Source organism: Bombyx mori, chromosome 6 (genome assembly GCF_030269925.1).
Source record: "Bombyx mori chromosome 6, ASM3026992v2".
NCBI classification, from domain to species: domain Eukaryota; kingdom Metazoa; phylum Arthropoda; class Insecta; order Lepidoptera; family Bombycidae; genus Bombyx; species Bombyx mori.
In genome coordinates, this window is record NC_085112.1 from 5,268,040 (window position 1) to 5,294,864 (window position 26,825).

The following is a 26,825-nucleotide window of genomic DNA, read 5'->3' on the forward strand; positions in this document are numbered from 1 at the left end:
ATCAAACCCGCCAAATTATGATTTGTGTAATTATTGGTGGTAGGACTTCTTGTGAGTCCGCGCCGGTAGGTACCATCACCCTGCCTATTTCTGCCGTGAAGCAGTAATGCGTTTCGGTTTGAAGGGTGGGGCAGCCGTTGTAACTATACTTGAGACATAACATTGTCGTTGACTATGAATGAATTGAATGAATGAATGAAATTTGAATTTGAATTTGAATTATATGAACAACGCTGTCGGTAGCTTGACTTGTGGGCCCGCACGGATAGGTACCACTATCCTGCCTATTATTGGCGCGAAGTTGTAATTCTCCTCAATATGAAATATGAAACAGTTTTTATAGTATTCAAACTTAGACCTCGTGTTCCAAAGTTAATGGCGGCATTCGTTAGGTGATGTCTACGGGCTCTGCTAACCACTTACCTCACGATCAACGTTTAATTAAATACACAAAAATTCTTAGAGCAAAACACAAACTTGTAAAGTAAATAATTACTTACCGAAGGAACTTGAGGCGCACCGTCGCTTGTATTCATTTCTTGATTCCACTGAACTTCATTAGGATTGAACTGAGACACATTTGAAAAATTGTATTTCCACGATTCCATTTTTGTATGTTTTTGTTTCGGTGTTCCACACACTCACCACGAAGGAATAATTTCAAATAAGCTCCTACACAACCGAACCTGTTTATATATTGCAAATTCTCAATTCAAATCAATGGGCTTATTAGAAATGGATGATTAAAAAAGGTTCGAAAGCAATTAGATAATGGATTTTAAACTAACAAGTACACGAAAATAATTTACAAAAACTAATAATACACATAATTACAGCAAAATAAATCGATATTTAATGAGATTCGTGTATTTTCTAATTAAAATATTTATAACATAATATTAAAATAATATATAAATAGTACATAATTCGTTTATGAAAACACAAAACTTTGAATATTTTTTTATTGTTCTCGTATGACAAAAGTGAAATTAAACAAATAAACATTTTAAGGATTACAGAAAGTGATTGATTTCACAAATATAACTATGATTTTAAAATATTTTCATTAATATTTTAGATTTACGTGACGTTGTAATTTTATACGTATTGCAAGTACTCAGTTTCATTTATTTATTGATAATAGAAAATGTAAATGCCAGTCCAAACAGCTATCTAAAGTAATCTCATTTAGTCACGATAATAAAAAGAACTATAATGATTTCATTAAAATATTCATAAAACCATTTCTTCTTCTTATCCTTATCCCACATCATGTGGTCAGCGCAGGTACTTGGCGTGAGTTTTACAACCAGCGTAGACATAGTTACAATAATACTATGCAATCCCACGTAAATCATTATGTCATTATATAAGATACTTCGTTGTCAGTACATGAATTGTCGCGGCCAGTCGATGATATTTGGTTACCGGATCTCATAGATATTTATGTATTTTTAATGGATTGTGTTTTCTTATCAAGATGTTCCACCTAGAGAACTAGAGCACGTTGCTTATGTCGCTGGGTGAAGGTAGGATTACTGGTGGCCCTGAGGCCTTTCCCGTTTCACCACAGGTAAGCGAGCAAAGGCTCAGTCAGGAGGGGTGGGATTTGCTAACAGCTACCCGAGCATCTCCAAGGGAAACCTAACAACTTATATGTAGCTGCTTCGCTAATGAATCTACTACCGGATCGGAATCTCGACTTGTTGAGAAGATCCGGCGAGAAACTCGGCGGGCTAATGCTTAAGTTAGGTTGCACGTCAAACTCTTTGCCAAGTTCGACGAGTACGGCTACTGGGATTCCTAAGCCTGCTCCTATTGTTAGAGCCGAAAGTAACTAATGCAACAGTTATTCTGTTTCTAGGGGTCCTTCTGGGTCTTCTGTCATTGATTCCTGCGTGAATAGGATTCGGGGAGCAGTCAGCGGCGGTAACGATAAGGCGATTGAAGATATGACGAATAGCCTTATCGAAATACCGTTCCGACGCTAGCTTCATGTATTTGCATATCGATTCAAGGCCTAGCTCGTCATGTAGATCAATGTTCTTAACGAACCACGGAGCTCCGACGGCTAACCTGCAAAAACGTGATTGGAGGGCTTGGGGGGTATCTATGTGTATGCGGGCCGCATGAGCAAACACCACACTTGCGTACGTCATGATGGGTCGTATGAAATTTTTGTAAAGCGTCACCTTGTTCCAAAGGGACATTTTATTTCGCTTACAGATGGTAGGGTAGGGTCTGCCAAGAATAAACGCGGCATGGTCGCGGAATGATTTTATATGCGGGCGGAATGTCACCGATGCATCCAGGGTGACTCCCAGGTGCTTCCTGGCCCAGGGTATTAACTAGCGAAGAGGGCGATCGGGGGAGTGAGGTTTCTACGCCTAATGCGGGAGAAGATATGGGTTGAGTTCCTCCAGTGAAAGAGCACCGCTGTGCTTCTCGCTAGGTTGATGTCTAGCCGCCATTTTCGAAACCATTGTCCGAGGGTTACGGCTGTGCTCTGGGGTTTCCTCGCGATTAAGGATTTGTTTCTACTCAAGTAGTAAGCGGTCGTGTCGTCGGCGAATAAGGCTAAAAATGGGTCGGCGGTGACCGGGGAATGTCGTTAATAAATAAACTAAATAGATGCAGCGATAAGGCGGAGCCTTGCGGGGAGGAGCGGGTTTTTTTTTAATTGCCTGTAATAACTGTAGACAAACGAGCATATGGCCCACCTGATAGTGAGTGGTTACCGTCGCCCATAGACTTCAGCAATGCCAGGGGCAGAGCCAAGCCGCTGCCTACCGAAATACAAAATACAATAATACAAAATAAAACGGATCTTTAATTACAAAGATAAATGTCGCGTATTAACCGAAATGTCGCTTAAACCAAAAAGCCTTTTACTCCTCGATATGGAACAAATAGTACTTGTTTTGAACTGCCTACGTTGTCGTGACGAAATTACGTAACTTACGTAAAAACCTTTTTAGTAATAAGAAACAAAAAAATACATTCATAGAAATTCGATGAGAAATACAAAATATAGGGCTCGAGAAAAAAGTTTTAATTACAAAATCCTAATTGAACGGTGAGTCATGAATAGCTTTATTTCCTTGATAATTTTTTTCAATTACATTGCTTATATTAGTATACAGTTACTTAGGCTAGGTTTATATTAATGCTCCTTAGAGAATATTAGATTACTTCACACGATAAAACTCATTTCGACTTTTATTAGGTGTTATATTCGTATATATATTACTGGTAGAATCCTGCTTAATTTAAACTCCAATCAATTGTGTATTGATGTTAAGACAAGGCCACACGCTAGGTCAATACATTGGAATGTTGAATGTATCATCAGGTCAAATTTTTATCGAATACCTAATTAAAAGTTTATTTTCAGTTTTCTTGATATGTAAACAGGCAAGACTAACTGCTTCACGGCATAAACAGGCAGGGTGGTGGTTGGTACCTACCCGTGCGGACTCACAAGACGTCCTACCACCAATAACCACTCAAATTATAATTTAGCGGGTTTGATTTTTATTACACGATGCTATTCCTTCACCGTGGAAGTCAATTTTGAACATATTATTTTGTTCATGGTCTGATAATTACTTGGTACCGTATGGGCAGTAAATTAGTACAATCTACGCTATAACTAATAAAACAAAGAGCGGAGATAAAACTAAATGTGAACTGTTTCGTCTTTTCTCATATATTAAATAACTACCGACCCGCCTTCGATAACTACCGACCCGCCCTCGCTTCGCTTCGGAAACTGTATTTTATTATTGATTTCTCCACTATTTAATGGATGTTATTATACATATACATTTTCCTCTTTAATCACTCTATCTATTAAAAAAACCGCATCAAAATCCGTTGCGTAGTTTTAAAGATTTAAGCATACATAGGGACAGAGAACGCGACTTTGTTTAATGTAGTGAAAATGTACACCTAGATTTAGCAATAGGCAGCGGCTTGGTTGTGCCCCTAACATTGCCGATGTCCATGAGCCGGTGGACGGCATACTTGTATGCCTGCAAAGGCAAAAAATATCAAATGACCACAAATAACATGTTTACAATGAGCTTGTTTACTTAGTTCTAGCCGTACAATACTTCGGTCCTAATCATGTTTGTTTCTTAATTTCTGTTTACATTTCAAGAATAGGTTCGCCACTGTATTGTCCTATCAAAATAATTTAGAATAGCAATTAGTGGTCAAACAGAAAAAAACTTTTGCAAATCATATTAAAACTGATAAGTCTTTTCCTCTAGTTTTGAGATGTAGGAGTTGTTCACAATTTAAAAAAAAACAGAAGTCCTTTTAAGTCCCAGGTCATGGTTCAGACGCGTCTAAGCTTTTGTGCATGTTCAATTTTTTGATGATGAAAAACACCTCGTAAGACTCTGACTGTCTCACCTCGATCTTCCTTTGGAACGCATATCAATTAAAGCGTTGGCGCAATCACCGCCTTAGTCATAAAACTCATATACTGAACTTAAAAATATATCGCCCTGTCGCTTCAGCTTTTAGTGTAACGTTACCCGGGTTCTTACCAGGATACGCACAATATACTTTAGATTTCTTTTGTTCACTTCGCGGTAACAGTGTCATGTGTCAACAATAAATAATAGTTTACAAAAACTAACAAAATACGCTTTTATAGAAAATCCAACTAAAAAATAGATAATAAATTTTAATAAGTTTGAATTAAAAATAGTGTAAGAAATAATGATTTTATTGTAAAAAAGCGTGTAAAAAAGCGTATACCCTGGTCACCGCGACCCAATTAGCCCTTTTCGCGGATACGGCTATCTACTACTCGAGTAGAAAGATATCTTTCATGCATAGTAAACTCCAGATCGCAGCCACCAATTTGTTTTTAAAAAGAAATGAAATACTTTGTAATTCAGTTTTATATTATTTATAAAAAGAAGATTACGTGACCTTCTGTGTGATTTTCGTATCTAAATAACCTAGCCTATTATAAGAAAGATTGAATTTGTTCAAACAAATATCAACTATTCGATAGGGTTGCCACAGAATGAGATCTAGCAGCAAAAAGAAACGCAGAGGCAAAATCAATAAATCAAACATGCCACGGAAACAACCCTGATTCTGTTCGCGAACGTTTAACGGGTTTATTATAACTAGAGGTCCCGCAGTAGTCGAAATTCGACTATAATTAATTGGAATTGTAAGCTTGTACACTATTATGATTCTATTTTATACTTCTATAATCACGAATTTGGCCAAGGCTACACTATAAAAAAATATGAATAAAGACAAACAATATTTAATCTATTCTTAATTTGACAACAGACGTCAAGAACAAAAGTTTCACAATAAATAGTATGCATGCGTGTGTGCGTCAAATACATGGCATGTAGTGTGTGTAATGTTTTCTTTATTGATTTAATGTATCTTTTATGCATTATTTAAAAAAAAATAAGCATTGTGCACTTCTTTTCTATATTTTCTATAAGTGTAGAAAATTTCATACTCCTCCGTCCGCGCAATTTTTGTAAAAAGGGATACAAAGTTTTTGCTTCACGTATTAATATATAGATATTCATGTTTATGTTTTCATTATATTTTCGAAAACTGTTTTGTTTATGAAAGAGAGAATGAAGAAATTATTCACATAATAAACTGTTGACTATTCGATGGTATTTAATACTTTTGTTACCGAAAATTGAATACTGAATACTGACTAATCTAGTGATTTTTTATAATTCTGGCAGTAATTATTAGGCAGTTGACTTAATTTTGTGTCAGAATTTGTAGAAACATAGGTATAATATACAACACAATTAAACAATTTTTATTAAGTCTAACTTTCGAGAACTCAACACAATTTTAATTAAATGTATTGGATTTTTGTAACTTAGTTTATAAAATTTCCTTTAAAATTGTCAAATTTACTGATAACGATTTACCGTAATTATCTTTTTAATTAGGTAGGTACATCATTATTATGTAGCACCAATTTGCAATTATGTAATGGTCTCTCATTAAAATTGTGTACCGTAATGAGTACATCTATTAGTGTAGGTCCAAATCATTTCAATGGAACTGTTCGATTAATGTATTGTACGTGCATTCTTTCGTAATTCGTAACATTTTAAAATAAATTTTTAGAATATATTTTTTTAATTTTATTTATACAATTATATTCACTTCGACTATTACAAAACTACTCAAGTAATTTGAACTTCAGAAAAAATTCTTGAAAGTTTCAATCTTACTAGTATTTATAGTATTTAGATATATTATGGTAATCTACTTAGTCCAGCCATTATGGCTACAGAACTTATTCTGTTATAAACGAAAATGCATTTTTTTATAACATTAAAAAATTGCATTTTATGATATTATTTATATACATATAATAATATTATTAAAATTAAAAGGAGAGAAAGAAATCAGGGCCAGTCTTCAAGCTCTTATAAAGTCCGGAACGTTGGTTTCTTGCTGGAAAGTCCACGGTATATTTTTAAAAAGTTTATTGCTGAAAGGTTTTACAACATGATCCAAGACGTGATATCCTGATATACTTTGGCTGAAATATTCACTCCATTTTCACAAAAAATGTAGTTTTGTGACTCCTTGATAAGACACGCCCCAAACCATCACTGACGCAGGATGATGACCACTTATGTAGCTTCTTTAGAACTGCGAGCGTACACTTTATTATTTTGCTTATTGTAGTGTTCTTCAATCGTGAAAATGTTTTCATTGGTAAAGAGTATATTTCTGTTTCTGTTGATTTAGGGCATGTCCTGTATATCGACGATAAGCAAAGAGCTTCAGGTCTTGTTTTATAATACGCGACAGAGCCCTAGCGGGACTATTCATTTCTCGCGATAATATTTTTTGCTTCCTAATGCGATTTCAACGAATTCTGACTTTAACAGCATTAACAGCCTTTGTAGTTCTAGCAGAACGCGGCCGGCCCGATCTTTTCTAGCCTTCGACACACGAAGTGTTGTTGTATCTGTTGACAGTTTCGAAGTCGTCGTGGCCTAACGAATAAGACGTCCGGTGCATTCGTGTTAAGCGATGCACCGGTGTTCGAATCTCAGGCGGGTACCAATTTTTCTAATGAAATACGTACTCAACAAATGTTCACGATTGACTTCCACGGTGAAGGAATAACATCGTGTAATAAAAATCAAACTCGCAAAATTATAATTTGCACCAAGTAGGTACCATCACCCTGCCTATTTCTGCCGTGAAGCAGTAATGCGTTTCGGTTTATAGGGTGGGGCAGCCGTTCTAAACCTACTGAGACCTTAGAACTCACAACTCAAGGTAGGTGGCGGGATTTACGTTGTAGATGTTTATGAGCTCCGGTAATCACTTAACACCAGGTGGGCTGTGAGCACGTCCAGCCATCAAAGCAATAAAAAAAAAAAATACGATATACGAACATACGGCTGATACCAAGCTTTTGAAGTGTCTGGAATATGACCGACGGCTCCATACCCACTTTGTGCAAGGCGGTCACTGCAATCCTATTTTCTTTAACAGCTCATTCTATATTGTGATTTGATAATGAACACGAAAAAATATGTGAAATGGCGCAAAACCGGAAAAAGTTTTTAAAATAATATAAGTACGTGTTCCAAATATGAGCTCCAGTAACCACTTAGCACCAGGTGGGCTGTGAGATCGTCCACCCATCAAAGCAATCAAATGAAATCAAATGAAATCAAATGAAATGAAATTAAATCAAATCAAATCAAATCAAATCAAATCAAATTAAAAAAAAAAAATCACATAAATGAAAGTACATACTTTTTGAACGTCAAAAGAACTACCGCCAATTCACAAGAACTAGCCTCCGTCCTGAGAAGAATTGGCAAGAAACTCAGCGGGCATGTCGTTTTTTTTTTAAATATTAGATAAATTTTTTATATTTTTTTTTAATATTAGATTTTTGAATTTTTAGAATAAAAAAATATAAAAAAAATTGCGCCAGTTATAAATTTTCGGGTTTGATTTTTATTGCACGATGTTTTCTTTCAGCGTGGAAGTCATTCATAAACATTTATGAGTATGTACTTCATTCGAAAACTTGGTACCGGCCTGCAGGATTCGAACATCGTCACAGCCGATGAAGTCGTCGTGGCCTAAAGGATAAGACGTCCGGTGCATTCGTATCTAGCGATGCGCCGATGTTCGAATCCCGCAGGCGGGTACCGATTTTTCTAATGAAATACGTACTTAACAATTGTTCACGATTGACTTCCACGGTGAAGGAATAACATCGTGTAATAAAAATCAAACCCGCAAAATTATAATTTGCGTAATTACTGGTGGGTCCTCTTGTGAGTCCGCACGGGTAGGTACCACCGCGCCGCCTATTTCTGCCGTGAAGCAGTAATGCGTTTCGGTTTGAAGGGCGGGGCAGCCGTTGTAACTATACTGAGACCTTAGAACTTATATCTCAAGGTGGGTGGCGCATTTACGCATTTAGATGTCTGTGGCCTCCAGTAATCACTTAATATCAGGTGGGCCGTGAGCTCGTCCACCCATCTAAGCAATAAAAAAAAAAGCCGCATCTGCGATGACGGTAACGTGAGATGAGACGTATAGCGCACTAAACGCTTCGTCATATTTTAGTTGCCTCGGCCGTGTTTGGTCCATGGCGAGATTCCATTGCGAGGTGTTGATTAACAAAGAAAGAAAAAGGGAGAGCAAGTAAATTTTCATTATTATTTGTTTGTCAGTCTGTTTACGAATTATTTATTTAAGTCATTATTTCAGTTCATTATTACTATTTAGTACGGCTGGTTATGAATATTATAGCCAGAGAATTAGAATTCAATAATTCCAGTTAATTTTCTCTCTATGGATTATTCTTCCACTGCGTTACGTAATTTCGTCACGTCGAAGTGTGATGTGATCTAATGAAAATTATGCCATTATGCCGTATCATTATAATAACGTCTGTGTATAAAAATACGATCGTTTTAATCTCTTATTTAGTTACGATTTTACTCCAGAAGGGCAAGTTCTATTGTTACGGATGCACCTCAATGGTGATTAGACTAGGTTTGGAGTTTCTGTGTGTTTGGTGAGTGCAACGTCTGGCGAAGCGACGCGGGCAACGTGCTCTAGTTCTCTAGCCGGATTTAGTTACGAAGACATGACCCGTTAAAAATACACATATATCTATGAGATCCGGTAAACAGTTATCATCGACTGTCCGCGACTATTCATGTAATGACAACGAAGTATCTGATATAATGACATAATGATTTACGTGGGATTGCACAGTATTGTTGTAACTAATATGTGTAGGCCGGTCGTAAAACTCACGCCAAGTATCTATGCAGCATGATAAGAGGACATGCTGCGCCGACCTTACATGGTGTAGGATAAGGATAAGAAGAAAAAGAAGAAGAAGAAACGCTTGTATGAATATTTTAATGAAATCATTACAGTTTTTTCTGTTTACGATCACGTAATCATAAAAGAGATTACTTTAGATTTATGTTTGGACAAACATTTAGATTTTGTATTATCGAAATAAATATGAAAAAAAGAAACAACTTGAAATACATATAAAATTACTATGTTACGTAATTCTAAAATATTAATGAACCTATTTTAAACTTATAGGTATGTTTGTCAAATCAATCACTACCTGTTATCCTAAAAAAATGTTACTTTTTTAATTTGGCTTTTGTCATACGATAACAATAAAACAGTGTTCAAAGTTTTGTGTTTTGATTCATAAACGAATTATGTACTATTTCAATATTATTTTATATTTATTATATTTTAATTATAAATATTTTAATTAGAAAATACACAAATCTCGTTATGCATCGATTTATTTTATCGTAATTATGAGTTTCATTATTTTTTGAACATTATTTTCGTGTAGTTGTTAGTTTAAAATCCATTACCTAATTGTCTCCGAACCTTTTTTAATTATCCATTCTTACAAACCCATTGATTTGAATTGAGAATTTGCAATATATAAACGGGTTGATTTATGTGCGAGCTTATTTGAAATTATTCCTTCGTGGGGAGCGTGCGGAACACCGAAACAAACAATTTACAAAAATGGAATCGTGTCAATACAATTATTCGAATTTGCCTCAGTTCAATCCTAACGAGGATCAGTGGAATCAAGAAATGCGTTCAAGCGACGGTGTGCTGCAAGTGCCTCCGGTAATTATTTACTTTGCAAATTTATGTTTTGCTTTAAGAGTGTTTCCTGTATTTACTGACACATTGGTCGTGTGCTTAGTGTGGGTAAGTGGTTAGCAGGGTCCGTAGACATCACCACACGATTGCCGCCATCATCTTTGGAGCACGACTTCGAGGTCTCAATTGTATACTATAGCAACTGTTTCACATTTCAAATTGGAACGAACTACAACTTCATGCCAAAAATCGTGCCAAAAAATCATCCCAAAAAAAACTATCCGTGCGGGCTCACAAGTCGCGCTACCGCCAGTGTTGTTCATAGACAACGACAATGTTAAGACAGTGAAATGGCTTCATACTACTGAGGCACTGCTACCTACATATTTTGAGAAGAACATAACTAAACTGAACAAATCGATCTGAAAATAATATAAAAATATGTGTTGTGTTTACAGACTTCATCTTACAATCATCAGGAACAGTCTAATCAATTCTCTACGATACCCGTAACGGAAAACTCCATACTCAATAACACACAAGCACAACAACAAGCACACGAGAAGAACAACGCAAATGGCGCAAATGATTTTATACCTCATGATGTACAAGTGAGCAACACGAATGATGCAAATGGGTTGTCAACTACAGGTATATCGATTACTCCTGGTGTTCAAAACGCGACAGGTGCAAGTGCCACTTTCTTCAGCGGGTTTCAGATCAGGTCTGGTTTTGTGGCCAATAATACACCGGTGCCTCAAAGCGTCAATAAGGCGTGTGCTCGAAATTGCTGCAATTCCAATTTCTGTTATCAGCAATTACAAAGGAACGGACTTCAGCCACCGAATCAGCAGCTAACCTTTATCCGCGGCCCAAACGCAGCTGACATATACATAAACAACCATCCAAATGCGCATATGAATATGTTAAGTGTTCCGACATGGCCTAGACAAGGTACTGGTGTTCCACAACTTGTGAATCCATCACAAGCCTGGAACAACATTGCTATAAATAAAATTAATAATGGAGGCACCAAAAAACCAAAGCGTGTGAGAACAGCATTCACTAGCAACCAAATGACGGAGCTAGAGCAAGAATACACTCGCACAAAATACCTGGACCGGGCACGTCGCTTGGAGCTGGCGGAAATCTTACATCTCAACGAAAGGACTATAAAAATATGGTTCCAGAACAGAAGAATGAAAGAGAAAAAGATTTTGACGGAGCACTTAGAAGAGTCTGAAGAAACCAGCACGACTGCTTCTTCGCCAGATTTAGGTCCGCTTCCAGTATATCACAACAATACGTTCAGTGACCTAATGTTTACTGAACGAAACCAACCAGCACAATCTTCTTCGATCATGCCGATGTATGGGCTACAAAGGCTACTTCAGCCTCCGACAGCAAATAGAATCGTTGCCAGTTCAACAGGAGCTCCCGGGACAGAGCTCCAACAACTAACGTTACAAGAGTTTGAGGTTAATCAGCCTACTGGAAGTTCAATGCAAGGGAGCACGCCGCCCATGCCGAATTCCAATAACATGACGTGGGACTCATCCTGGATTCACAGTATGAACACCGAAAATGAATATTGACCTGTTGACGTTGTGTTGATGTGTGTGTTGTGTTCAAGTGTTATTATTATACATTATTATATAGTAGTATAGTATCTGTTCTTGTTAAATGTAGTATTGGCAAGGGCCCCTAGATACTGTTTCATTCCACTAAAGCTAACGCTTGTTGAAACAGTAGGTCTAGCTTTTACGTCAATCCCATTGTCATTTTTCCGTTGTAAAGTTCAATGTCACATTTCAGTATATTGATAATATTATTTTTTTGTAGCAAAAACACTTTTGTATTTATGTTAATGTTATTTTTAGTAAATTCATGTTATTTAGATAGATAGACACATGTAAATATCATCGAACTAGTTAGTGAACACTTAGAACGTGAAATACTTAAGTATTTCATATGATTAATTTATTTTGCTATGTACAATAAATATATGTTTTATTTTTAACAATTGCTTTGTTTCATTTTTCTCCTATAGTATCCGAAAACTTAGAAAACGTTTAATGGGACTTCAAACGGCCTGCTCTGTTGTTTCGCGGCAAAATAAACAGAACTGTGGCGTCACGCACGCATAATAAATAATAACAAATAAGAAGTATTAGTCGGTTTCAATAAAAAAATTATACACAGAAGAGTATACAACAAAACGGCCTAATTACGGAAACATGAATTTGCTATCAGCACAACGAAACCGGAAGTCTTCAGTTGTGAAAAGTAGAAAGAAAACACAACCGGTATGGTTTAGTTCGAAAAAAAATTCTGACAGGCCCCGCTGAGGTAGTAGTATTGACCAACAGTACGACGTCGTACTGGCAACCCAGGTTTATGCTAAGGACCGTGATGTTCAATAAATAGATGAGCCTCATATGCTCACGCGGGGACGTATGGAGGCGCGACACAAGTACCCAAAATAGTGCTGTTAGAAGTATTCAATTTCGTAGTTCATTTCGTTAGTATTCTCCGAATGTCAGTAACTCGTCTGTAGTTCGTTAAATTTCCTATTCAAGTCTTCCATAAGACCGAGATGCAATTCCAATTTAGTTTCTTGGAATATATCTAAAATTGTAGTAGGTATTTAACAAAATTTACTTAGCTAGGTTAATTTTGATTGGAATAATTAAAAATAAAATGTACTAAGTTGATACCGGGCACGCTGTAAAGCCGTCTATTTTTTAAGATGACACACAAAATAACAATATTATTGATTATTCGCTAATTGAAATAATCGCCATTAATATCATTTATCAAGTTATAAATTATTTTTCCAGTTTTGAACTCAAAATTTAATGTCCGAAAATGAACGATAAAATATCAACGGTGATTAGTTAATAACGGACTATTAGAAATTATTTTTCTATCACCAGTATAAATAGACGACAAGCGGTTTTCTCGTCATAGTATTGTACTATAAGATCTTGAAAATAACGTTAATAATGATGAGCAGTCACTACAGAAGCAGAATGAGGGAGTCCATAGAAAGTTTCCGATACAGTGGCAAATTCAAAAATCAACAGACAGTGAGAAAAGTAAGCCTGTATTTAGTGTTAGAATACGATTGATTTACATCGTACATTATGGTAAGCACATTCCGTTTATCAATCTCTCAACAGAGCCACAACGATCGCGAGTTAGTTAATTTACTCAAGATAAAGCCGCTGTAACTATACTTGAGACCTTAGAACTTATATCTCAAGGTGGGTGGCGCATTTACGTTGTAGAAGTTTATGGGTCCAGTAACCACACTTTTCATTTCCATGTAATAGTCAAATGTAGATTATAATTTTCAAAATTTGTCTAATTAAATCTTTATAATAAGTTATTGAATTCATAAACTGTATATATGTAGTTTGAACAAAATATCTTTTTGCATTTTCTTCTTGCATGTTATTTTTTATATCATTAGTGTCTTATATAAAACGTAGTAGGTTATTATTATAATTCATACCATTAACCAATGCGCATATCGTAATTTGCATGACTTTAAAACTTTACCTACTAAATTAATTATGTCCAAAATTACTGTTTAATTTGTTGTTCAAGGAACTGTTTGTGTGGAAATTACTGTTTGTGTGGAAGGGATATAAAACAATATTGTTAATTTTATCAAGTTCGAATGCTTTTTTTGATTCTGATAGTAATGCACCCTAGGGTTATTCGTTTTTTGCACTAGGATAAGATCTTCTGTTTCGAACAGACGGTGCGTAATGCATTTTTAATTTAAAAAAAAAAACGATATTATTATATAATGAAGACTTCCATTACAGTATGTATTAATGTGGCTTTGTAAATGATTGTCGGAGCGTGCTCTTCCAATCAATAGGTGGCGTTGTATGCTATTCTGTCAATAATTTGATTAAAATGTGAAATCTAGAAAATGAATACTTCAACTTCGCAATATTTTGTTTTTATAAAAAATAGAAATATTTTGACTCTACTTTTTACGTACCCTTTTTAGTTATATTTGTTAATAAGACTTTATTTGTTTAACAGATGGAGCGCTTGGAACATGAATCGATTTCAATAAAAAAAGTAAAAAGGATGAGGAGCGCTTTTACAACAGACCAAGTAAATTATTTGGAAAAACTATTCAAGAAACTTCCTTACGTAAACAGTACGCAACGCAAAGCGGTCGCATTCAGATTAAACATTTCAGACAGAGCTGTTAAAATATGGTTCCAAAATAGAAGAATGAAAGAAAAGAAAGAATTGTGTAGCAAAGAAGACTTTGAAGAACAGTTTGATCATCCTAATGATTATTTCATTACGGAGCAAATGAGCAATGCACATACATTAGCTAATGATATATTATTGTCGTCACCAACACTTAGTAGTTCTGTGGAATGGATTTCAAAATCAAATAACATTAATGAAATGGACGATCTTAAAGAAAAATGTAAACAAAATTATAAAGACATAGGGGCAAGACGATTAAAACTGACAGAAAAAAACTCTCCTCTATTTCCACATTACCTCAATTCAATTAGCAAAAACGAATATTTAAAACAAAACAAAAACAATATAGCAAAAACATTGGTACAACAAAATGAAAGTAAAACCATTAAAATGTACGACGACATCCAACTAGCTCCAATGGATTTATCGGTGAAGAATAGAGAAAACAATCTAGTAGCAGCAGTCAAGAATAGTGTCCCTCAAATTTGTGTACAATTAAATGATGGGTTGCTACAAAGTGAAATTTATGAGCCATTGAAGTTACTACCGTTTTTAAAACCAGTTGTTGCTACAGTACAAAATATTGACAATTATGATAACAGAATAGAAGATTGCAATTGCGATTGTCATAAAAAAATTATACCTGTACCGGTGTTATTGCAAAGTGGTTTGAAAAATCCACTGTACGTAAATTTACGGTAGTCTATAAAATTATAAATTAATTAAACTGAATCAAAATAGTGGAATATTGCATTAGTATTTTGTAAATACGTAACTACAATGTTGAGCGTTGTTTGTTACTGGAAGTGTTACATGGGTTTATTTTTTTCTCACTTCTCTATTATATTAAATCTAAATAAGGTAACAGATATTGTGTTATTATTTTACGCCATGCCATTAAAATGCCACTTAGCATAGCATAATTATATATTAAAACTTTTAGCAATTATAATTTATATGATAATATTTACAAAAAAGTTGAATTTGGAATTTCAGCTTTATGATAGAATTAAGAATTAGGCTTAGTCAGAACAATACTTTTCAGGAAAAGTGGCGTTCTTCTTGATAGCTTTGTAAGGAAATAGAAAGAACATTTTAAATTTCTAGACTAAAGATAAATACTTTGAAACATTAAAAAACTTAAACTAAATATTCATTAAAATAATTAACATAATTATGCAGTACTGAGTCAGTACTCCTAAATAATTCTATAATTAATAAATGTAATATTATTTAATATATCAACAAACTTTTTACTCATACTTAAAAACAATTTTTCAACGATACACTATTCGATACATTAATCATACTCTTGTATCGTTTATAAATTGTTTTTAAGTTAATATATAATTACCAGTTGATTTTCATAAAATCATTAAATATTTATTTTAATAACAAAGAAATAATACTATGAAATAATTTAGATGTCTCTCTGTCTCTTTTTTTTATAAATAATTTAAAAGTTTTTAAGAGTATTAATAGTGATTGGCTTCAATTGTCATGATCATTGGATATTCGATTGTAATTATTCGGGTTATGATTTTGGATGCCTTGATTTTCACCCGAATCGTAGTATGCGGTTATATTATTGGGATAGTATTGGGTTGGGTACATATTAGTATCGTAGGGAAATCCTGTATCATATGAAGGTCTGACGAATTGAGTACCTTGAGCAATATTAAACAAATTCCTTCCAACATTACTAGGTAAAACATATTCGTTATGTGGAAATGTCATGTTAACTGCACTAGATATTCTTGCGTGGACAGGTTTTGGAATATCAGATGTAGATGAGCATTCTGCTTCAGTATACGAATCACTAGACTCTGAAGATTTTCTTTTGTTCTTCATTCTTCGGTTTTGGAACCATATTTTGATGCATTTTTCGCCGATGCCCAATTTTTGAGCTAGTTCTCGGCGGTCAGTTCCATTTATATATTGGGTTTTCTCAAACGTCTGTTCTAGCATTAACTGTTGATCCCAAGTAAAAGATGTACGCACACGCTTAGATTTGTACTTTCTAGGCTTACTCGATTCTGCAAACATTTCCAGTGTGAATAACAATCTATTAGTTATGTATCTGTACTATATAGTGGTTATGTTGTGCTAAATTACATTGGATTGGTAAAATCTGTCAATTACAAAAATATGAACTAATTATATATGCAGTGTCCCACAATAGGTGCAACAAGTCGAAACATGGCCATAAAATCAACAAGGTTTTAACAAATGTAAAAAAATCTAAGTTGTAATTAGTAGTTTCATACAAAAACTAATTTATTAATTGTTCGATGGCAGCCTTGAATTTATATATCTAAAATTGTAATTTGCGTAATTGGGATTTGGTGATAGGACGTCTTACGTACTTATTTCTGACGTGATGCAGTAATGCATTTCGGTTTGGAAAGTTTGGGGCAGCCGTTGTATTATAAAAAACTGAGACCGTAGAACTCATGTCTCAAGATGGGTAGCAGCATGCTGTTGATGTTTATGGATTTCGATAACCACTTAACACCAGGTCGGCCGTGAGCTTGTCCACCTACGAAACATGTTAAAACATAATTCAAGAGTTGAAAGAAGAATACTTTGATCGTTATGTTCAAGTATTCTTTATTCCGAATTGGCAAATTTTTTTTTGGCCATAGATTATTCTAATACAACACTGTCTTCAGTTTTCAGCTTGATACCTAATTATTTTCCTGTTTTTTTTCCTTCCTATGCTGTTAGCCTTGAGAGGCTATTTCAGCGTAACCTTAACTAGTAGATGAACTCATGGGACTCAAACCTGACGACGTTGCTAACACGAACCCTAGCAAGAGCCGTGCTTCGTAGAATCTACCGCCGGAACGGAAACCCAACCCACTGAGAAGATCCGGCGAGAAACTCAGTGGGCTTTGTCTGTGGGTTAATTTACTCGTCGAGCCCTTCGTCGCAAGTGACGCCGCGACGGATTCGACGAGAACGATGACCGGAGATCTTTGTGGGAAAACCCTGAATTTACATACAAACAAATGCATGTAAAGACCTAAAATAAAATTATTACGGCTTTCCAGTATTCGTTTCGTATAAAAAAAATCTGTAAGCATTATCTGTAACTTATAAGGTAGTCTGTGCCACGTAGTCCATATCTAGTTTCATGCTATTTAACAAATACGAAACTAGTTACACTTTTATGTAGTTAAAAAAAAATCATACCATTTTTTGTAATGTTTTCCGGAATCGCAGGCCATGGTGTGGCGAAATGCTGATTCTTCCATGGATTATTCTTAAACAAAACTTTCATTATAATATTATTCGAATAAATTTCGATTACTCAGTGTTACTCAGCGCTATGACATGTCCTTTTTCAAACGAGGCTTGTGGAGAGTATTAAGCAGTAGGCAGCGGCTTGGCTCTGCCCCTGGCATTTCTGAAGTCCATGGGCGACGGTAACCACTCAGTATCAGGTGGGCCGTAAGCTCGTCTGCCTACAAGGGCAATAAAATAAAAATAAAAAAAAGATGCTAAGCTTTCTTGAGTTTAGTTCAGGTTTAACTGGTATTAATGCATTTATTGGATATCAATCATAAACTACGGGTATTTATCTAATATATAAAATTCTCGTGTCGCGGTGTTTGTTGCCAAACTCCTTTGAAATGACTCTACCGATTCTCATGAAATTTTGTGTGCATATAGGGTAGCTCTGAGAATCGGTCAACATCTATTTTTCATACCACTAAACGTTAAGGGTGGTTCACCCAAAAAATATATATTTCCTAGAAATCATTTATATAGCAAAACAACGTTTGCCGGGTCAGCTAGTATATCTATATGATTTTATTACATCTTTTTTTTTTATTGCTTAGATGGGTGGACGATCTTACAGCCCACCTGGTGTTAGGTGGTTACTGAATCCCATAGACATCTACAACGTAAATGCGCCACCCACCTTGAGATTTAAGTTCTAAGGTCTCAGTATAGTAACAACGGCTGCCCCACCCTTCAAACCGAAACGCATTACTGCTTCACGGCAGAGCGGTGGGACCTACCCGTGCAGACATCTTTATCATGCTCGCGTAATTGTAGTTGCCACCCTATTAGTTCTGCAATTCCTAAGTTCTTGTTGAGTGTATTACGTGTCTGGCATAAGTATGGGTGCCAACTACCATTCTACTTATTTCAGCTGTGAATTAATCATGGTCTTCGGTTTGAAAAGTGAGAAAAGACTTTTACCATACTTGTACATTGGCACTTTATGCCTCGATTTTGGTAACAGCATGGTCTATGTAGTTTTCATGCGAATCTGTAGCTGCTTTTAGTTTACTAAAGAAAGGGATAATGACATTAAGATTGTAGGTAGTGATGGATTTGTAGTAATTTTCACGATATCTATTCAAATATTCCAAATTACGTACATACCTCATATGTATTACTGTGCGGGGTCAAAGCAGTTAACAGCATGTTATGAAACATTTTTCCCAAAAGTCTATCCACCGCCTGACAATTAACCTATTCACTTTTCAATGAAAATTAAACAGAAATTCGTTTTATGTCGGCAAAGCTAGCCTCAAGACGAAACTACCTTCGATTAAAAATAATGAAGGTAAGGCGTTCTGAAACATTGACTCGGAACTACGAATGATCTGTGCGTTATAATTGAACTTTTTCTAATGAATTACGTACTCAACAAATGTTCACGATTGACTTCCACGAAGAAGGAACAACATCGTGTAATAAAAATGAAACCCGCAAAATTATAATTTGCGTAATTACTGGTGGTAGGACCTCTTGTGAGTCCGCGTGGGTAGGTACCATCGCCCTGCCTATTTCTGCCGTGAAGCAGTAATGCGTTTCGGTTTGAAGGGTGGGACAGCCGTTGTAACTATACTGAAATCTTAGAACTTATATCTCAAGATGGGTGGCGCATTTACGTTGTAGATGTCTATGGGCTTCAGTAACCACTTAACACCAGGTGGGCTGTGAGCTCGTCCACCCATCCAAGCAATAAAAAAAAAAACTATATAGTGGTCCCGCAGAAGTCGAAATTCGACTTTAATCAATTGAAATTTTATGTTTATACATTATTATGGTTCTATTTTCAAAGACTATTATACTTCTATAATAACAAATTTAGCCAAGAATACATTATGGAAAAATATTAATAAAGACAAACAATATTTAATCTATTCTCAATTTGACCACAGACGTCAAGAAGTTATAAATAAATAATAAATAAATATTTAATAACAATCACGGCACGTTAACTAGTCCCGTGATAAGTTCGTAAAGAACTTGTGTTACAAGTACCAGATAACGGAAATAAATATAATATTTTTATTATACATATATTTAATATACACCCATAAACCTGGAAAGACATTTATATTTATCATACAAATATATTGAATACATAGAAGTTTGACAATAAATAGTATGCATGCGTGTATGCGTCAAATACATGGTAGGGTGTGTAATGTTTTTTTTTATTGATTTAATGTACATATTTTTAGGAATAATTTTTAAAAATATTAACATTCTGCACTCCTTCTCTATATTCTCTATAAGTGTGGGAAAAAAGAATACAAAGTTTTTCCTTCACGTATTAATATATAGATAATAGCGGAGCTTTTATGTATCAAGTCAATAAATAGATAGGATGACAAAATAAAAAAAAAACTATGTTTTTTTAAATAAAACTTTATGAAAAACTATTTTTCTTAAAACAGAATTTTAGTTAATATACAATTTATGATGCGAATTATACTTTTTTGTAGTCTACTAAACATTAATAATATTTAAACTTCGATCTCATGACTCAAGGTCGATGGCGGCATTATATTGTCGATGGGCTCCGGCATTTAACATCAACTGAGACAACAGCTCGTTCATACTAGTTCATTAAAGACATGAATATAATTTATTCCAAGTAAACTGTTAAAACAAATTACCTCATAGTTTCATGTACATACTTAATTGATTTCATATAGGTATACAATATGTACATATGAATAGCGAAATGTATTAATGGCGTAGATGGTCAAACCAGCTCAGATCCCACCTATCACTAAAAACTATCACACCTATCACTAAAAATTTTTAGTGATAACTGAAACCCACAAGACTCCACAACGCGAATGTCGTCATCTACTTTGAACACGTCATTACTCTCGTCATTACCCCCGAGATTAATTTAAAATTGTATTTTAACCATTATTGGAACGAAGTTCCTTACGGCAGGCTTGGAGGGGATAGGGATTTTGCTGCGCGACCGAACTGAAAAAAATGTGATAGTAAAACCGTAAGAAAAAACCCGTGAAAAAAGTGCGTGGAAAAAATCCGTGGAAAAAAGTGCGTGGAATAAAACCGTTAAATGAGACGTGCGCAGGCGCGACAGTCGTATACACAAGCGAGTAGTGTATAATACCTTTCTCTTTCTCCCTCTTTCTTTTCGTTCTCTCATCCCTTCTCTCCCTATTTTGTAATTATTTCTATTTCTATGTAATTTTATGTTGTCAAACAAAAATAAAGAGACATATTTTGTTATTTTAATTGATAATTTGAATTACGATTTTATTTTTATTTTACGTAATTTATTATTTCCTAAAATACTGAATTTCCTAAATACTTTCCTGTACTTAAATAAAAACTAATCAGCAAAATTTAAGAGAAAAATCAAGAAAACCAACATAAAATTGAGCACGATTTTTTTTTTGCAAATTGTGTCGATTCTACATTAACCGAAGGAACTTCGTTCCTACCTGGTGTCCCACGACACCACATTTTTGGAACGAAGTTCCTTACGGCAGGCTTGGAGGGGATACGGATTTTGCTGCGCGACCGAACTGAAAAAAATGTGATAGTAAAACTGTAAGAAAAAATCCGTGGAAAAAAGTGCGTGGAATAAATCCGTGGAAAAAAGTGCGTGGAATAAAACAGTTAAATGAGACGTGCGCAGGCGCGACAGTCGTATATACAAGCGAGTAGTGTATAATACCTTTCTCTTTCTCCTTCTTTCTTTTCGTTCTCTAATCCCTTCTCTCTCTATTTAGTAATTATTTCTATTTCTATGTAATTTTATGTTGTCAACCAAAAATAAAGAGACATATTTTGTTATTTTAATTGATAATTTGAATTACTATTTTTTTTATTTTACGTAAATTATTATTTCCTAAAATACTGAATTTCCTAAATACTTTCCCGTACTTAAATAAAAACTAATCAGCAAAATTTAAGAGAAAAACCAAGAAAACCTACATAAAATTGAGCACCATTTCTTTTTTTGCAAATTGTGTCGATTCTACATTAGCCGAAGGAACTTCGTTCCTACCTGGTGTCCCACGACACCACATCTTTATTTTTATTTAAATTTGATTTATGTAGTATAAGCTATTATATTATGTATAAACATATTAAAATTTTTGCATAAAAACTTGGCCTGCACTCCTTTTAAATATCCAATTATAAAGCACTTAAGTATTCTGAAATATGGTTTTAAAAGGCTATGAATTTTCTCAATTGGAAAAGCACACTTTCGAAACATAGCTATGAGCATTCAGACCTACGTATTAGTTAGTATAGTTCAGTTCTGCCTGTAAACTGTATTTTTGAAAAAAAAAATCGCCTTAGTATTATAATTTTTTTAATTTTTTTTTTTCATTTACATTATTTCAAATAATTCGTACTGAAAAAAATAGATTTGAAAAACGTTTAATTACATTGGAGATTCCAATTCTTTCTTTCTCATTCTCGTAATGTTCATATTTATTTTTTAAATGATTATTGTTTTAGAACGCATCTTTGGACTAGTATTTATTTCAAATTGAAGGTAGACGTATCCATTATTTTTGTCAAATACGAATTTAGTTATTATTTGAAGGATAATATTATAGTTTACGAACAAAATGTTTCAAAGCATTCTTCTATCAGATTTGACACCACATAGTAACACTTATGAGGTAAGCTCGATTGCTTATTTTATTACTTGTTGAAAAAGCATCAAAGTTTTACCCTAAGAGTACTGATTTGTTAGATAATTTAAAAACAAATTACTTTTGTGAAAGCGACATGAAAAATTTGAAGTTCTAAATTCAATTTGCCATCTTAATAATGAAATTTTTCATTTTATTTTAACAATTAAATAATTGAAGAATTACGCATTGTTTCTAGCAAACACAATGGGAAAATGGCATGCCATTCACAGAATCGTCCACAGTTCCGGAATGCGATACAAAAAAAGGTAAGAATTGTCCAATATCTATCTTGTCATTGATATTTTTTTATGTAATATTTAATTCAATCAATTGATAAAAAAAATTATATCTCAATCTATATTTATATGTAAAATTTGACTAGATATTATTCTTTACTTCCCTTTAGATTTTAGTTTGGATTGACATCTCTATGGCAATGAAGCTTAACGAATGGTTTCATTCTTCTACTTTTTTCATTCGTGTCGGTTACTAAGGTCTAATTTCACTATAACTATCTTCGATCAATCGAAGATAACTATGACGTCGAAACCTCAATGTTTTTTTTTTTTAGTTGCTTATATTGGTGAACGAGGTCACAGCCCACCTGGTGTTGAGTGGTTACTGAAGCCCATAGACATCTACAACGTAAATGTGCCACCCATCTTGAGATATAAGTTCTAAAATCTCAGTATAGTTAGAACGGCTGCCCCACCCTTCAAACCGAAACGAATCACTGCTTCACGGCAGAAATAGGCGAGGCGGTGGTACCTAGCCGCGCGGAATTGAAAGAACGCCCTCCTGTTGTTCAAACTGGAATGCAATGTATGCTTTTGATTCCGATAGACACAGGATGGTGACATGTATGGGCTCCGAATACATAGTAATAGTAACTTGGACGGCAAAGTCATTGCCTCTGAAAAATAACCGAATCGACTAAAAATGTGTGAAAAAATGTTCAATTAGTTAAATATAACATTCATCGCTAACATTACAGAGTCAATAAAAACTGCAAGGAAGAAATGCAAACGTTTACGGACAAACTTTACATGGGAACAATTACGGATGTTAGAGAGTACATTCGAGAAGACAAATTACATTCACGTAAGCCACCGGCGAGAGCTAGCTCAGAAATTGGGCATTGAGGAAAAATGCATCAGAAACTGGTTCCAAAATAGGAGAATGAAAAAGAAAAGGCAATCTTCAGAGTCAAGTGATTCTTTAGCTGAGCCAGAGACAATGAATCCCCAACCATCGAGTAATTCACCAGTAATAAATCCAGACTATAATTTCGTTTTACCCAGTAATCACGGTGAGAATTTGTATGCAACTTCTGATGCTGCCCAAACATCAACCAATTCACTCGATGCAGAACTTTGTTACGGCACCAATATTGACTATACGTACACCCAATATTATCCAATTAATACATTAACATACAACAGTCCGGTACAAGATACGTCCTGTCAATATTACGAAAAAAATAATTATTGGTGCCCAAAAAATTTCAATAACTTTAATAATTTAAAAGAGACAAACTAATTCGATATTTTATGATTTTCCAAAATAATATGAAGATAGCTTAGTTCACTGATGAGTTTGGTTCGTTTTTACCGATTTTACGTCCACACCTAATCATACTATTGCTACTTAAATCATAAACCGCGCCAATAATATAATCAGCGGATTCATAACCCACATTTGCTGAAACTTTGCGACTCCTTAACCCTCGTGAATCGATCATTAATTCTGAATTCATTTTTCTAATCTATTAATTCTTGGTAGTTGTAAACTAGTTTTATTTTTATTATTAGTAATAGTTATTTTAAGTACGTATGCATACTATTTTCTATAAATTTAATATATTTTAATATAAAAAAAGATTTATTTTTACATATAATTTCCAGCTCAGATGGATGAGATTATTTTATTAAGTTGACAAAGCATAAAGTAAAAAAAATTGTGTAAAGATAATATTGTATTTATAACTTCAATGATGCTCTTTCTAGATAGTGCATTAGTTGTTTTTATTGATTATACGGGTCAACGAGCCTACGGATCACCTATTGTTAAGTAGTACCAGAGCCTATAAGCAAATACGACATAATTACCACCACCCGCCTTAATACATGAGTTATAAGTCTCAATTCTATAGTGCCAAGGCTGGCTTTCAAACTGACACGTATTGCTGCTTCACCACAGAAAAGGCAGGGTGGTACCTACCCGTGGAGACTCACAATACGCCTTACCACCTGTAATTGGTATATGCAAATATATTTTTTGAAGGTAAATTTGACGTTATCGATTTAAGCGCTTAAAACAAAAGTCATCTAACCCTAAGATGTTCTTGTTTGCTGTAAACTCCAGGGTTGTTAATGTACCTAGTCAGGTCATAAATTCTGTCACATGTTTAATGTAAAATAATTGAAACAAGTTTATTCATTATGTAACCATTCATATACCAAAATGAACTTAACAAAACATAGATTCTTATGACACTAAAGTTTATTCAAAATGACCTCCGTGATTTTGAATACAGGCCTTCAATCTGCGCGGCCAGTCTCTATCGCAGCACGAACGAGGTCCATGTCAATATCGGCGGCTGCCTTAATCAAGGATGTCTTGAGTGACTCCAAATTGGGATGAGGCTTTGAGCACGCCTTTTCCTCCAAGTATTGCCATATCTTGTAATCTAACGGATTCAAATCTGGACTGGAGGAGGGCCAGTCTTCGTGCCGGATGAAGTCGACTTCACGCGCCGCCAGCCAGTCTTGTGTGCTCTTCGCTCTATGAGCTGGCGCTGAATCTTGTTGGAATACCCAGTGCCTGTTATTGAACATAGTATGAGAAACAGGTTCCACAAGGTTCGTCAGGACTGTATTTTGATACACAACTGCATTCGTTTTTACACCTTTCTCACAAAAATGTACCTCTGTTAAGCCCCAATAAGAAACTCCCAACCATACCATGAGCGAGGATGGAAAATGACCTCGTTGGACACGTGGAATACGGTTGCTCGCTTCTTCGCTACTGTGTGCGTACACCTTATCATTTTGTTTGTTGTAGCTCTCTTCTACGGTAAAAATTTTTCATCCGAAAAAAGAATTTCCCGATATTTTTTTGGTGGTTCTGCTTAACCCCATCTGAAGGGCCAACAGTTTCTGCTTACGTTTGGGATTTCTTTGAATTCGCGCCTTCACTGCTGGAGTCATACCTTTCTCTTTCTCCCTCTTTCTTTTCGTTCTCTCATCCCTTCTCTCCCTATTTTGTAATTATTTCTATTTCTATGTAATTTTATGTTGTCAAACAAAAATAAAGAGACATATTTTGTTATTTTAATTGATAATTTGAATTACGATTTTATTTTTATTTTACGTAATTTATTATTTCCTAAAATACTGAATTTCCTAAATACTTTCCTGTACTTAAATAAAAACTAATCAGCAAAATTTAAGAGAAAAATCAAGAAAACCAACATAAAATTGAGCACGATTTTTTTTTTGCAAATTGTGTCGATTCTACATTAACCGAAGGAACTTCGTTCCTACCTGGTGTCCCACGACACCACATTTTTGGAACGAAGTTCCTTACGGCAGGCTTGGAGGGGATACGGATTTTGCTGCGCGACCGAACTGAAAAAAATGTGATAGTAAAACTGTAAGAAAAAATCCGTGGAAAAAAGTGCGTGGAATAAATCCGTGGAAAAAAGTGCGTGGAATAAAACAGTTAAATGAGACGTGCGCAGGCGCGACAGTCGTATATACAAGCGAGTAGTGTATAATACCTTTCTCTTTCTCCTTCTTTCTTTTCGTTCTCTAATCCCTTCTCTCTCTATTTAGTAATTATTTCTATTTCTATGTAATTTTATGTTGTCAACCAAAAATAAAGAGACATATTTTGTTATTTTAATTGATAATTTGAATTACTATTTTTTTTATTTTACGTAAATTATTATTTCCTAAAATACTGAATTTCCTAAATACTTTCCCGTACTTAAATAAAAACTAATCAGCAAAATTTAAGAGAAAAACCAAGAAAACCTACATAAAATTGAGCACCATTTCTTTTTTTGCAAATTGTGTCGATTCTACATTAGCCGAAGGAACTTCGTTCCTACCTGGTGTCCCACGACACCACATCTTTATTTTTATTTAAATTTGATTTATGTAGTATAAGCTATTATATTATGTATAAACATATTAAAATTTTTGCATAAAAACTTGGCCTGCACTCCTTTTAAATATCCAATTATAAAGCACTTAAGTATTCTGAAATATGGTTTTAAAAGGCTATGAATTTTCTCAATTGGAAAAGCACACTTTCGAAACATAGCTATGAGCATTCAGACCTACGTATTAGTTAGTATAGTTCAGTTCTGCCTGTAAACTGTATTTTTGAAAAAAAAAATCGCCTTAGTATTATAATTTTTTTAATTTTTTTTTTTCATTTACATTATTTCAAATAATTCGT

At 34.6% G+C, this 26,825-nt stretch overlaps 6 protein-coding genes across 6 annotated transcripts in view; 4 read left to right on the forward strand and 2 right to left on the reverse strand.

The window, feature by feature from the left end:
- Window positions 1-536, reverse strand: part of LOC101740881 (homeobox protein Hox-D3) — a 1,759-nt gene extending 1,223 nt beyond the window's left edge. Inside the window, exon 1 of the mRNA XM_004930517.4 lies at window positions 501-536. Within this exon, the coding sequence (XP_004930574.4) occupies window positions 501-536 (36 nt within the window). The remainder of the gene's footprint in view (window positions 1-500) is intronic.
- Window positions 1-10,752, forward strand: part of LOC101741499 (homeobox protein Hox-C3a) — a 21,068-nt gene extending 10,316 nt beyond the window's left edge. Inside the window, exon 3 of the mRNA XM_062669239.1 lies at window positions 10,623-10,752. The gene's annotated coding sequence lies outside the window, so the exon portion shown is untranslated. The remainder of the gene's footprint in view (window positions 1-10,622) is intronic.
- LOC101742071 (uncharacterized) lies at window positions 10,081-12,778 on the forward strand. The gene is made up of 2 exons (XM_062669240.1): window positions 10,081-10,188; window positions 10,605-12,778. Exons 1-2 carry the CDS (start codon window positions 10,081-10,083, stop codon window positions 11,757-11,759), a joined length of 1,263 nt encoding a protein of 420 aa, XP_062525224.1. The 3' UTR covers window positions 11,760-12,778.
- Window positions 12,779-14,226: 1,448 nt separating this feature from the next.
- On the forward strand, window positions 14,227-15,179 carry LOC101742227 (homeobox protein Hox-A2). The gene has a single exon (XM_021350901.3). The coding sequence runs from the start codon at window positions 14,227-14,229 to the stop codon at window positions 15,109-15,111; it is 885 nt and encodes a 294-aa protein (XP_021206576.2). The 3' UTR covers window positions 15,112-15,179.
- Window positions 15,180-15,768: 589 nt separating this feature from the next.
- On the reverse strand, window positions 15,769-18,977 carry LOC101741023 (homeobox protein ceh-43). Its single transcript, XM_012694129.4, has 3 exons — window positions 18,808-18,977; window positions 17,605-17,674; window positions 15,769-16,445 (listed from the first exon to the last, which is right to left on the reverse strand). Exons 1-3 carry the CDS (start codon window positions 18,859-18,861, stop codon window positions 15,901-15,903), a joined length of 669 nt encoding a protein of 222 aa, XP_012549583.2. The 5' UTR covers window positions 18,862-18,977; the 3' UTR covers window positions 15,769-15,900.
- Window positions 18,978-22,183: 3,206 nt separating this feature from the next.
- On the forward strand, window positions 22,184-26,134 carry LOC101742361 (homeobox protein ceh-63). The gene is made up of 3 exons (XM_021350929.3): window positions 22,184-22,343; window positions 22,555-22,624; window positions 23,353-26,134. Exons 1-3 carry the CDS (start codon window positions 22,290-22,292, stop codon window positions 23,895-23,897), a joined length of 669 nt encoding a protein of 222 aa, XP_021206604.1. The 5' UTR covers window positions 22,184-22,289; the 3' UTR covers window positions 23,898-26,134.
- Window positions 26,135-26,825: the final 691 nt, after the last annotated feature.

Excerpts from the sequence above, each read along its gene's own strand:
- LOC101742071 (XM_062669240.1), top strand. The coding sequence starts at position 10,081 with ATGGAATCGTGTCAATACAATTATTCGAATTTGCCTCAGTTCAATCCT. Across the intron at positions 10,189-10,604 it reads GTGTGCTGCAAGTGCCTCCG|TATGTGTTGTGTTTACAGAC; the intron begins GTAATTATTTAC and ends ATAATATAAAAA.
- LOC101742227 (XM_021350901.3), top strand. The coding sequence starts at position 14,227 with ATGGAGCGCTTGGAACATGAATCGATTTCAATAAAAAAAGTAAAAAGG.
- LOC101741023 (XM_012694129.4), bottom strand. The coding sequence starts at position 18,861 with ATGTTTCATAACATGCTGTTAACTGCTTTGACCCCGCACAGTAATACA. Across the intron at positions 17,675-18,807 it reads CGCACAGTAATACATATGAG|AATAATCCATGGAAGAATCA; the intron begins GTATGTACGTAA and ends GTTTTGTTTAAG. Across the intron at positions 16,446-17,604 it reads GGAAAACATTACAAAAAATG|AATCGAGTAAGCCTAGAAAG; the intron begins GTATGATTTTTT and ends AAATGTTTGCAG.
- LOC101742361 (XM_021350929.3), top strand. The coding sequence starts at position 22,290 with ATGTTTCAAAGCATTCTTCTATCAGATTTGACACCACATAGTAACACT. Across the intron at positions 22,344-22,554 it reads CACATAGTAACACTTATGAG|CAAACACAATGGGAAAATGG; the intron begins GTAAGCTCGATT and ends CATTGTTTCTAG. Across the intron at positions 22,625-23,352 it reads GGAATGCGATACAAAAAAAG|AGTCAATAAAAACTGCAAGG; the intron begins GTAAGAATTGTC and ends CTAACATTACAG.